Consider the following 12,278-nt stretch of genomic DNA (forward strand, 5'->3'; position numbering starts at 1 on the left):
GGCCAGATAAACTCCTCCTTGTGGGGGAGTTGGGCAGTGATATAAATTTGATAAATAAATAAATAAACAAATAAATAAATGCGATCGGAAGTTAAGGCCCACGCGAGGCTCTCACCTTTAAGCGTTTGACCACTTCATCGTTGGATATTTTATCGGTGATCTCCTTAACTCCAGGAGGGTAGAAGATGATTTTGCCGTCGGGGGGAGGCTTTGGTTGGGCAGGTGGGAAGTCCATCCTGGCGCTGCTGGTTATAAAGTTTCCTTCTGCACAGTCTTCTACCGGCCTCTATCGGTCAGAAAACAAAAGTTCAGCGCGGAGGCCACTTTCTAAACCGTCTTCCTCCCCCATTTCCAAACCTCGATTGAAAGGAAGGCCCCGCTGCTCCTTCCCGAGGCCCGCTGCCTCCCCCCCGCCGGCGACCCGCACGACTCCCACGCCCGGGCCCCGCGGGCCGGGCCGGCCGGGCCGCTCCTTTCCCCCGCGCCGCCTCTGCCTGGGCGTCTGCGCGGAGCCCCGCCGGGTCCGTCCTCCAGCCCCGCGCCTCACAATGAAGGCTCAACTCGCGCGAAGCGAGGGAAATAAAGACCCCCGTCCCCGCAAAGGAGGGTCCCGGGCAGCGGCGAGCGGCAGATCGAGCCCCGCCGTCGGGACTCGTTTCCCCGGGCGGGGAGGCGAGGCCTAAAGGTTAGGCCGCAAAACTATCAACGGGCGCCGAAGCCGCCGGGGGGGTTCCCCCGCAGCCCGCGCCGGCTGCCCCCGGCCCCGCCCGCGCCGCCGGGAGGCACCGCCGCTCCCGCTCCCGCTCCCCCCGGCGGCGCAGGCCACTCTCCGGCCACTTCGCCCGCTCTCCTCGCAACTTCTACCTCAGGACCTCTGCCCAGCCCTCGCCCGTCAACGCCCGGCTCCGGCCAAGATGTCGCCCCCGCCGCCTCCCGCACCTCGCCACGCCGCCGACCCAGGCGGCGAGGGAAGCCGGCGGCGGCCGCAGACGCCCGCGCCCGGCCCGCCTTTTTACCTCATGCAGCTCTGGGAGGCGCAGCATCGAGCGGCCGCCGGGGGAGGCTGTTGCGGCGGCGGAAGGCGGCGGTCGGGGTCGCCGCCGCCGCCGCTGCTGCTGCTGCCACGATGCCCGCTCCCGCGCCGACGACGAGCGGCGCCCGGCCTCCGCGGCTCCCCTCCCCGCGCTGCCTCAGGCCCGGCGGTCCGGCTCTCGGGAAGGCTCGGCCGAGCGTGCGCCTCGCGCGGGGAAACAGTGCCGCTCCTCGGCCGGCCGGGGAAGAACAGCCCAGGAGGAGAGGAGAGGAGAGGCCGCCGCTCGCCGCTCCTCTCCGGCGGCCGCCCTTCCACGCAGGCGGGAGGGAGCGAGCGCCCGCCCTCCTGGCGGCGGGCCCGGCCGGACGGGCCCTTCCCCCTTGCTCGGGCCCGCGGGGCGCCGCTCGCTCGGCGCCCAGGTGAGCGGCGCCCGGGGCCGAGCGGCCCGCATCGTCCTCGGGCCTCCGAGGTCGAGCGCGGGACGCCTCTCGGGGCCCTCGCTCTCGACCGAGGCCTCGGCCTCGGCCTCGCTCGCTTTGTGCCGGAGGCTACCCAGGAGGGGTCCCCGAAGGACGGAGAGGTTGGAGTAGGAACTTCTGAAGGAGGCGCAGGCTTTCCTCTTTTTCAAACCGACCCCTCCAGCGCAGTGCCATTTACTCCTGAGTAAACGCCTTCAGGAGGGCCCTGCGCGGGGGTCCGAGCGTTTCCCCAGGTAATGGCGCCTAAAAGGAATAAAGGTTTGTTTACAGGAAGGCTGGGATAAAAGCTGCGCAAAATGCTGCTTCTGGACTTTAAAAAAATAGCTGTTTATAATATTCCAGATATGCAATTGGGTACCAATATGGGGAATATGCCAAGAGGGGAGACTGCGAACGCAGGCTTCAATTTGCACAGCTCACAGGCAAAATTCGGCCTCACCAGTTCGTTTCAGCCTGGCGTGTGGTGTAACGCAGCCGACCCTGGTGAGCTGCTCTCGCTTAGATTACATTGCTGGGATGCTGTTTTCAATTGCAGCTCATGCTATGTCAGCGTTACAGTCAAGATCTTTCTTAACCCTTTGAAAAGTAAAACATAAAAGGAAAGTCACATTTGGCTTCCCCTTGATTGCTGGACATTTCACCACTATGTCCATGCAATTTTCTTGGCAACATGAAAGCATTGGTTTGTCATTACATTCTTCCTGGGCGTTGTTTCAACTTCCCGGTCTAAGCCTGCAACCTTTTCCCGATTCTCTGATGGTCTCCCATCAAAATACTTAACTCAGTCTCATCCCATTTAATTATTTGAGATCAACCAAGGTTAAGAAACTCTGACAAATTTCCTCAGCGGGTTGTCCTTATCTTCCTCATGTGATCACTTTATATAAAATACCTTCAATGAAAATTTGAAGAAAGTTCATATAAAAAAGAAAAATGGAGTTGACGGGCACTTGAAGATATAGGTGACTTAGTTCTGATTTGAGATCTAAGAGACAAGAATATCAGGCATTTTATTTCAATCCAATGCTATGTTCTTAGGTTTGATTTGGAAGCTGTGACTAGACATGTATATGTATATATATCAATCCCAAATATAGTCTGTTTGAATTTGGCTTAGTGTGACTACAACCACTGTTGTTTGTAAGCCATTTATTGGTATGTGAATCTGACCAATTTCAGTAAACGTGGTTAAGCAAACCAGGGCTGTGTGTGATGTGCCAGGTTGATGATTTATATCTAATGAAACTAGCCTTTGCTTTAAGAAGTTAAACGCCCAATAAACTGGTTTTGTTGGTTTCACAGTAGTGCTTGGACATAACAGGGATTACGCAGCTGAAAAAACACAGCTTATCATAAGTAAGATTGTTCATAGCTGGTCAGTGACCGATTTTGTACTCATTGCCAGAAAGACTGAGGAAAACAACAGAACTTTTTTATCTACTGTACTCTCTACTGGACTGGCTATTGTCCAGCCACCCGTTCCCTCCTTTGGTATCACTATGTCATGCTATTTCAGTAACGTTTCTTACCTCTGCCAACATTATGTATGTCATGCTCTGGTATCAAGTAACTTTACATAACTTACTGACCACATGTGAAGAAAAAAAAATAAATACAAAAAAATTGCCATAACATTTTTAAAGCCAAACTGTAGTCAGTACCTGGGGTTTTGAGGCCCAGATCAGTTCTAATCATTTGATATTAATACATTTCACTTAATGTGTCTAATATTAATATCTACTACTAGTGTCTGTAATGTATTTGACACTAATATTTTTCAGGGATAGTATCTATCAGATATGTGTGCCTGTTTCTTCCACTGGTCACTTTTTCTGCAGTTTCCCCACTGCCTCCTGTCACCAAAGCAAGAGGAAAGAGTATGTACAAGACAATTAGCCAACTTCAAATTCCTGAACAATAAGGAATCAGTGGAGATGCAGGATGACCCTTGTAAGCTTGTAAGTGGCTATGAGTTTTACAGTTCTCAGAGTGTCTCATGTTTATGAACTCTGAAAGCAGAACCCAGAAAGATAATGTAAAAAGGGCTAGTTTACTGTAGATTTCAGTGGCTTCAGTTTAATTTTGTGAGGTGCAAATAAACGTAGTTTGGAACATACTTCAAAAAGGGAAAGCCTGTTTGGCATTTTAGGACTGAAAAACAGGTTTAGCTGGAGTTATAAGCAGGTCCTTCTCCTCATACCAGTCTTGTATAATTCCTGTGCAGTGCTCTGGATTTCATTCTAGTGAGGTGCTTCAGAAGGAATAGGAACGCAAATGTGTTCAACTTGTGAAAGCAGCCGGGGCTTTCTCCAGGGTCACAGAGCAGCTGATACAGTTGCTTTCATGAGTTGCAGACAGATATTATAGTCATGCCTCTGTGTGCTCCAAAGTTGTTGTTTGCAACAGAATCCAAAACATTGCCCAGCCCTAACTACAGATAATTTACTAATTTCAAAATAATGTCAAGGTTGTAGTATTCTAATGTACATTTCTTTTACTACAGTACCATTTTAGATTGGGAAGCTGGAAACGTCTTGACAGTGCTTAATTTAAAAGGATTTCCTGTTAAGCGAGTGATACAATTTGAGGTTTAAAATAGAAGTTGACTCCATAAAATTTAGCGGCTGAAGTCCGAAGAGTCATTTTACACCAGTTACACCAATTTTGCACTGGTTTCCATTCTTTTCTGGCTTAGTTTAAAGTACAAGTACAAACCTTTAAGGTCATAAAGACTTTGGGGCTAGGTTTGAACTGCTGTCTACGCTAATATTAATCTGTTCAGGTTCTGCATTCTGCTTTAGAAACCATCCAGCCCAACCCGGTGGGCTCAACTCAGTGAATGAATTCAGAGGAACAGAAAGTTCAAGAAAGTCATGCTTGAATAAAGCTTATTAGACCTAAAAAAAAAAAAAGTGGAGAAGTTTAAAGAATAAAAGGCATCGTATGAATTAGTGATGGAAGCAGGAATGGTTTGTAAGGACAGGAAAGTATGGAGAGGGCGTCTACTTTAATTAACTGCTAAAACACTTTAATATTTTTTACACCTCTGGGGGGCACACTTGATGAAAGAGAATCATCACTCAGCGGCAAGTCTGAAAATGTTTGGCTTTGAATCCTGCCAAATTTTGGCAGCACAATCCGGGTTGCCCTTTGTTGCAGAATAGCTGCATGCAGCTTGTCGGTGTGGTCTAGTGCAGGGTTCCTCAACCTTGGCGACTTGAAGCTGTGTGGACTACAACTCCCAGAATTCCCCAGCCAGCATGGCTGGCTGGGGAATTCTGGGAGTTGAAGTCCACACAGCTTCAAGTCGCCAAGGTTGAGGAGACCTGGTCTAGCGGCTATGGTGTTGCGCTGGCATCAAGGAGAGATCCAGGTTCAAGTCCACTCTCGGCCCCCCACGTTCACCGGGGGACCTTCGACCAGTCCTCTCTCCCACCCAACCGCCCCACGTAGCTGCTGTTCCGGAAGAAGCGCGGTGCACACCACTGCCAGCGTTTGAAGGAAAGGCGGGACATAAACCTAGCAAAATCCTTTCCAAACCGGACAGCCGCTCTTCCAGACCGGCTCGAACTGGACGCGCGGCCTTCACGACTCCAGAGCTCCCAAATCCAGGCTGCAAGGCCCTAGCAGGCCACTAGAGGGCAGCCGCGGCGTAGGTAGAGAGCGAGCTCTTGACCGCCCTCCGCGGGCCGGGCGGCCGTCCCGCCGCAGTTACGGAGCCTCGCTGGTGCCGGCCCGGACGGCGGGCGCCTGGAGAGCCCACGGCCCCGACCTGGGCGGCGTGCGCGTGGGCCCGGCCGGGGTCGCCTCTCCCCGCGGCTGAGCGGAGGGCCTGGCCGGGGGAGGGCGCGCGAGGCACGCGGCGGCGGCGGCTCCGCCTGAGCCGGCCGAGGAGCGGCGCGCTCGGGCCTCCTGCGCGGCGGCCGCCCTCCCTTCCCCGACTCGCCCGGGAAGCGGAGACGAGGCCCGCCCGGCGGAAGGAGGCGGATCGGCCGGCGAGGTAAGGGCAGGCCGCGAGCAGCGGAGGGAGCGAGGGAGGGGGCGCGGCGCGGCCGTTTCCTCTCGCCGCGCCGCCGGTGGCGGCTCCGTTCCCGCCAGAGGGGCCCGGCTGCGGGGCCCCTCCTTGGGCGACGCCGCCGCTTCCCCGGCCCCCTCTCCGACAGGGCGGGGGAACGGGTGCCGCGGAAAGGAAGGGCCCGAGGCCCCGGGCGGCTGCTGAGGGCGAGCTCCCCCCGCGAGGGGGCGGCGCGACCCTGGAAGGGCCTTCCCCAGGCCTGCCCTGCCTGTGTGCAGCGGGGCCCCCCGGCAAAACCGTTGGCGGCTGAAGCCGAGGGCCCCCCGCGCCCCATGCGGGCGGCGTCACGGGAGCGCCCCCCGGGCGCGCGGGCCTTTCCCGAGGAGCGGTTTCGGCGGGCGGCTCCTCTGCCGCCGCCGCCGCCGCCGGAAAACATCGCGCCTTCCCACCTGAAGGCGCGCGAGGAGCTGCCGTCTGCCCCCTCCGCAGCGGCAGCTTCGCTTCCAAGACACGCAAATGCTTTTTTTCCTTTTTTTGGTACGGCCGTATTTATTACATTGTGCAGAATAGAAAATAAGCTTTCCATCCCCTGTCCTGCCCTGCGTTTTTCTTCTTCACTAACTTTATGTCAGGCAGTCATGCCTCGGGATTAACGTTCCCCTTAGATAATAAGAGGGAGGCATCACGATTTTTCATCTGTTTCTGCTTATTCCAAGGATCTCCATAGTTACTATTCCTGTTTGGTTTTAGAGTGAAATGCGTGGAAAGTCATTTCTCCTTATACCAAAATTGGTCTGTTATTCGCTGTGTTTTAGAAATGTATTCAGTTTCTCGGGATGTGTGAACTTAGCATTTTATCATCCGGGCTCCCCAAAATAAGTTTGGTGCTAGAGTTCTTCCGGCTGTGGAAATTTTGCTTTTTTTCCATTCTCTGGAACCTAGATAGTGAATAAGGTTATTTATTTTCTCTACATATGCAGTAGGCAGTTGTCTAATAATAATAATGACAGCATAATAGTAATGCAGATTAAAATAAAACCCGATAAAAGCCCTCAAGTCCAGCTTGACTCTTGGTGACTACACAAATACATCTGTTTAATTTTCTAAGCAGTGTTACAGAAATGGTTTGTCGTTGTTTTGTTCTGAGATGTTTTCTGACTTTTTAAAGTAACAGTGCCTGGAAACATACAGACAAGAAAATGTACTCAAGTTTCTTGAAATACCTTTCCCTTGTTGAAAATACAGTTTTAGTTAATTAACTTTATTTGAGTTACTGACCAGCATTTTGTACAATTATTGTAAGATATTACAGAGTACAAATTAAAAAGTATAAACGTTTTCTAAAACCAATAGAAATGTAAAAGAATTCACTATAATGCTAATAAGTGCGGATAATAATATGATACTGAGGAATCTAATTATTAAAATCAACAGGATTATAGAGCTACTTCATGAATAAAGGACTAAAATACAAACTAAATATTAAGCTGCTGAGCAAGTGTGTATGTTCATAGATATTATATACATGTATACAACTCTTATTAGGCCTTACTTGGATCAGAGATTGGTAAAAATACAAACAGGCCTAAAACATAAAACAACATAAAATATACTTTAAAAAGGAACAAAAATTGAATTATGTATGCGTAGCATCATAAAAGATAAGAGGGTAGTTTCCTGTGTAAAGCAGCGGCAACTGAAATAAATTTTGCAACTCTTTTAGAGATGTTAGGGTTCCTGCCTGGCAATAAGAAGCAAATGAAGCCATCTTCAAAACTAGTGAGACTACTGTTAGTAAGTGGAGGGTGCAAGTTGCAATAGAAAGGACATCTAAGAAATACATGGGCTAGAGCAGTGTTTCTCAAAGTTGGCAACTTCAGGATGTTGGACTTCAACTCCCAGAATTCCTCAGCCAGCAGTGGTGGTGACCTAATTTGCCCTGCTGTGTGAAACACCCAGGCTGAATAGTAGCTCTAGTTCTTGGTAATTAATTCCCTGGCTAGGAGAGCTGTATTTGAGAAGCCACACTGGAATCCTGCTTTCCCAGAAGAGGAAAATGTATTGGGAAAGATCATGGCAGCCATGGAGTCTCTAGAAAAGTGGAGCCAGAGTCAAAAATAAAACTAACATTTATGAACCCTGGATTGTAGGGGGATCATCCCAGTTTCTAAAGGCAGTGCTGCATTTGAGACACAGCAGATATAGACAAACAGCAATCAAATGCTACAAATTGGGAGTGGATTTCTCTTTTCCTTGTTACATATTAAAGTTAAGTTGACAAGCCTATGAATTTCAGACCCAAATATGGCTATACCATGATAAGCCCAAATTATGTCACTTCCAACTCTGGAAATGTTTATGACCAGCTCTTAATGTGAATTTTCTGTAGTGTCCAAGATGCGCAAAATATTTTCAAGATCCAAAGTGTAACAGCTTGCCACTGCTTTACAAAAACAGAGTATTGGAGCTCATTGTTCCAGAGGTTGCAAAAGTAATAGCAATTTAATTTTCTTCTTTCAGCTTTTGAATATAAATACTTAAGAACCTTAGTTAATTTGTCCAATAAAATTAATAAATGTGAATCTTCAGAGGCTACAAAAAGTCTGAATAATGATTATTGAATAAACTATCACAAAGTATTTTAACTTAAACTCAGTTGTAAGTTGTGCAAAGGTTTAACATAGTTTCAGAAGGGATTTGTAGGTTTTAGGTATGAATATTATGAAAGGTTCAATTTACTCCCTCTAAAATTACCTGCTTTTCTTAAACCTGACTTACTACATAATGCACATTTTTAATAGATAAACAGGATCAAGGCTTACAATACCATCTTGCAATACTGAACACGGATATGAAACCCATGTTTGAAAAACAAGGAAGTAGCCAGATTTTCATAGGGGTCAAATAATTTCTCAGATTATCCCAGTTTAGTGGAGTTTTTTTTTTAATTCTTTATTCCAGACTATAAACAAAAGTAAAATAAAAACCCAAAGATAATCTTAAAAGTGCAAAAATTAAATCCATCTTTTCCAACAGGCAGTTGTTATTTATCTACTGAAAATCTTGAAGAATGACTCTGCCAAAGGGGGGAAAAACAGTAATTTATGAATTACTTTAAAATCGAGTGAAGGAATTTAAAAAAGAAGGCTTTTAGTTTTAACCACACTTACATCACCCAAATACTCCAAGATATTACAGACATCTGTCTAGATCTTTTTTCATTTGTACCAAAATTGGAAATAATTTAAATGTACCAAAAGAGAAAACTTAGGAATGTATATACCAAGATAAATGAAAGAATCAGAACGTACCCTAAAACCCCAAGCCGTAAATGTACCAGAATTATTCATCTGAAATACTCTATGCAGTAACCAGATAAGATACCAGATATTAAAGAAGACTGGGGAAAGGTTTCTGTCTTATTTATGAAATGTAAAGCATCATCTGTGTAGTGAATTGCTGATGACACTAGCAAGAAGTCCTAAGACAAAATCTTAATATCCATATTAATAAACGAAATGGATCTACAATTGTAATGCATAGCCTGTAATATATGGCCCATTAAAAATAGAGTGTAGGACTATTAGAAAAAATCCCTTATAATGCTAATGAAATATGGTAGGACAGGGGTTTCAAACTTTCTCAGGCCATGGAACCTGCCGGTTTTTTAAAAATCCCCAAACCTATGATCAAAAGGCAAAACTCCAGTGAGAAAAAATTGAGTTTGTTCAAGTGAACATATTTAAATTTTTATTTTCCCTTAGTCTTTCACAGAACCCTGTCAAGTTCGTGTGGAATCCTAGAGTTCCAGGGAATGCAGTTCGAAAAGTCCTTGAAAATAGGAAATTAAAAGCAATATCTCTATTTGCAGTAATGAAGCGTTGCAGAATTTGGGGGTCTCTTATTTATGTTTTATATATATATTTCATGTACTGTTTTCAATTTGATATTTGTTGGTAAATTGCTGCTGTTGCTATGGTGTACACTGGGTTAGAGCTAAGACTAAAGCAGTATATAAGTCTTATTAAATAAATAAAGATTAACTGTGTTATCTTTAGCTCTGTTGTTCTTTTTAAAAACATATGCAATAATACCTTGAGTTAACACAGATCATAGACTGTGATGTGACTGAGTCCCTGTTAAAAAGACATAATGGTCCCATCTGCTTAATAATACATTTTCTATAATCCAGGAGAGATGGAGAAACCACTCAAAATATGTGTTTAAATTAATATCAAATAAAACAACTTCACTGGGACATGGTCCAAAATAGTTATGACATACATTGCATGCTTGAACTTTCAATATCAGAAACTTTGTCCTGTATCTTACCGTCAACTTGGAAAATGATGAGAAAGAACTGAGCATTGTGTAAAAATGCAAGAGCCTTTCTTACTGTTTTTAAATTAGACTATGACTAATTTGTTCTTAGTAATTCTGTTCTTCTTGGTCCCCAAATGCCTCAGAGACTATTGAGCAAATTAACAGTGTATAGGAGTTAATTAAAGGTTACATTGATATAACAAGCAATATGGGTGTTTCTCATTAACTCACACTCTGTCCCTATCTGTTCAATATATTAGACCAGTTTAAGTGTAAGACTTGTTTAAGGGGATATGTACAACGTATTTAGAAGCAAACAATGTGTTTTCTTTTTAAGAAAACTTTTACACCCAGCAAATTTTCCTGCAGATATGCCAGAGTTTTCTTTAGCAAATACATACAGTGAGAACAATATACAAATCATTAATTATTCATGAATGTTTATCTGGGAATTGCAGCCTACTTAGATGTCCAAGCATGTTCATCATTGGTCTTTTGCTTTTGATCAATTTAATTTCAGGGAACTGTTAGTGATGTGGAAACATTATTTGTAATGAACATAATTACTACAGACCTATAAAATTGCTAGTTTTTGTGTTTACCTTAATCACTTCTGTGTTTAATTATTTGAGTTTTCTCAGTTATTCCCATTATTATTCTTTTATTAAAGGAGCAATGAGTGGGAATTTTTCACAGAAGAGTTAGTGAAGTGTGTTATTAAAATAATAGTTGCTTCTAGAGTCAACATTATCAGTAACAGTACAACTGGTGAGGCATGCTGGTTCACTGAAAATGTGAATTCCTGGAGAGACTGGCCTGGCCCCATTGATCCATATGCTGACTACCTCAGGATTGCAACAATACAACCTGCATTACGTGGGGCTGCCTTTGAAATTAGTTCAGATAATGGTGGCAGGAGCAGAAATGCTGAAGAAAGCCACCATCTGTGAAAGAGCAAGACAGGACAGAAGGGAAATGAGCAGAAAAGATAACAGGGAAAGGAAGACAGCGAAAGCCTTATTTAGGACTTTGAAGGCAAGTTGTCCCTTCCAAGCAGTGGGTAAATTAGTTGGAGAAAAATCTTGTCTTCTTATCAGGTAAATAGCATGTATGTTTGGAGCTGTGATACCAACTTGGCTTGAAAGTCTTTGAATGGTTGCACCAAGTTCAAGGAATTACACCTGGTTGCCTTTCTGGAGAAAGACTCTTTGATTTATACTTAAAGAAGAAAAGAAACTAGAGAAACAATTTTCCTGAAACATGTTGGACTTTATAAAAAAGACCTTTGTAATAGCACTTGAAACCCCTTTTTTTAATGTTATAAAAAATTGGCATGTGCCTCCTATCAGACCGTAACGGATTTATTGTTATTTTTATATTTCCAGGAATGCTCTGACTTTAACTACATTGATTTTTCTTACTGTAAACTAATCCCATCATAAAAATGAACAAATAGAGGGGGAACCCCCAAACTAATTAGGTATATTTCTGTGGTGGTACTAAGAGAGGTTAAAGGTCTGTGTTGGTGTCTGTTTAGCAGTCAAGCAGATGAAGGGTAGAAAGGAGGGGGGAGGCTTTTAAATCTTATTTTTGTTAAAATTAATTGCATATCTAGAAGTTAGAAAAATATGTTCTATGTTTTTTTTAATTCCTGAGGGTTTTTTCCCCAGCAAAATTTGTGCTTTAATACTTAAGGAGTCAAATGTTGTTTTTATCAAGAACTCTTCTCTTACCTTGTACATGCTTAGATGCACTTTAATGTGGGTATGCTAGCTGTATTTTGTGAATTCTTAAAAAGACTTCTGAATTCTAAAGCACAGGATTTGGAGATTACTGTGAAGTTTGAATTGTTCCTGAATTTCCTGAAGTTACTATGGTAGAGGTTACTTTGGGGGAGGCAAGAAAGGGGTGCTTAAGTCCCTGATTTATAGTTGTGTCTGGGTGAACTGGTGAGATTTAAAACAGACCAAGTTGCTTTTTATTACTCCACTTACCTGTTAAGTTATTTTATAAATAATGTTAAATTATTTTATACTAATCTTTATTTCATAGTTCTGTAAAGTGTTTCTTAGAGGCCTTCATATATTTCCAGCTTCAGTAACTTAAATTAAGTGCACTTAAATTAGAGGCACAGTCAGCAAGGAGTGGTTTGGTAAATAAAAGAGTTTTATTTTAAACAATATGGCAACTTTTGTTTGTATATCACCCAAGTCACAGTTGTTTGAATTGATGGCCAAACAAATTCCTTAAATAAATAAATAATGAAATTGTGATGGCCCATGACATATTCTGCACTGTGCGTGTGTTTACATGTATAAAATTATAACATTCTAAATGGAATTGATTGTAAAAGTGGACTGTATTATTTGTGCATGTTACATTCCAGGCTCTATGTGTTACCATAGATAATGATAACTTGAGCACATGG

At 44.6% G+C, this 12,278-nt stretch overlaps 2 protein-coding genes across 7 annotated transcripts in view; one reads left to right on the forward strand and one right to left on the reverse strand.

Annotated features, from left to right (window-relative positions):
• Positions 1–1,328, reverse strand: part of PDS5A (PDS5 cohesin associated factor A) — a 70,494-nt gene extending 69,166 nt beyond the window's left edge. For all 3 annotated transcript variants that reach the window (XM_088131216.1, XM_088131215.1, XM_088131214.1), the window contains exons 1-2: positions 1,017–1,328; positions 116–286 (exon numbers count right to left, since the gene is read on the reverse strand). In XM_088131216.1, the coding sequence (XP_087987342.1) occupies positions 116–286; positions 1,017–1,043 (198 nt within the window). In that variant the 5' untranslated portion in view covers positions 1,044–1,328. The remainder of the gene's footprint in view (positions 1–115; positions 287–1,016) is intronic.
• Positions 1,329–1,557: 229 nt separating this feature from the next.
• The window catches only part of N4BP2 (NEDD4 binding protein 2), a 41,221-nt gene continuing 30,500 nt past the window's right edge, over positions 1,558–12,278 (forward strand). For 2 of the 4 annotated variants that reach the window (XM_088131211.1, XM_088131213.1), the window contains exon 1: positions 5,044–5,512. The gene's annotated coding sequence lies outside the window, so the exon portion shown is untranslated. Of the gene's footprint in view, positions 1,746–5,019; positions 5,513–12,278 lie in introns of those variants that run through there. The other 2 variants (XM_088131212.1, XR_015794183.1) reach the window with 2 other exon arrangements.

The sequence above is a fragment of the Python bivittatus genome, unplaced genomic scaffold, assembly GCF_059951505.1.
Source record: "Python bivittatus isolate LINGU-HERP-01145 unplaced genomic scaffold, Pbiv_v1 ctg000970_np1212, whole genome shotgun sequence".
Lineage (NCBI taxonomy): Eukaryota > Metazoa > Chordata > Lepidosauria > Squamata > Pythonidae > Python > Python bivittatus.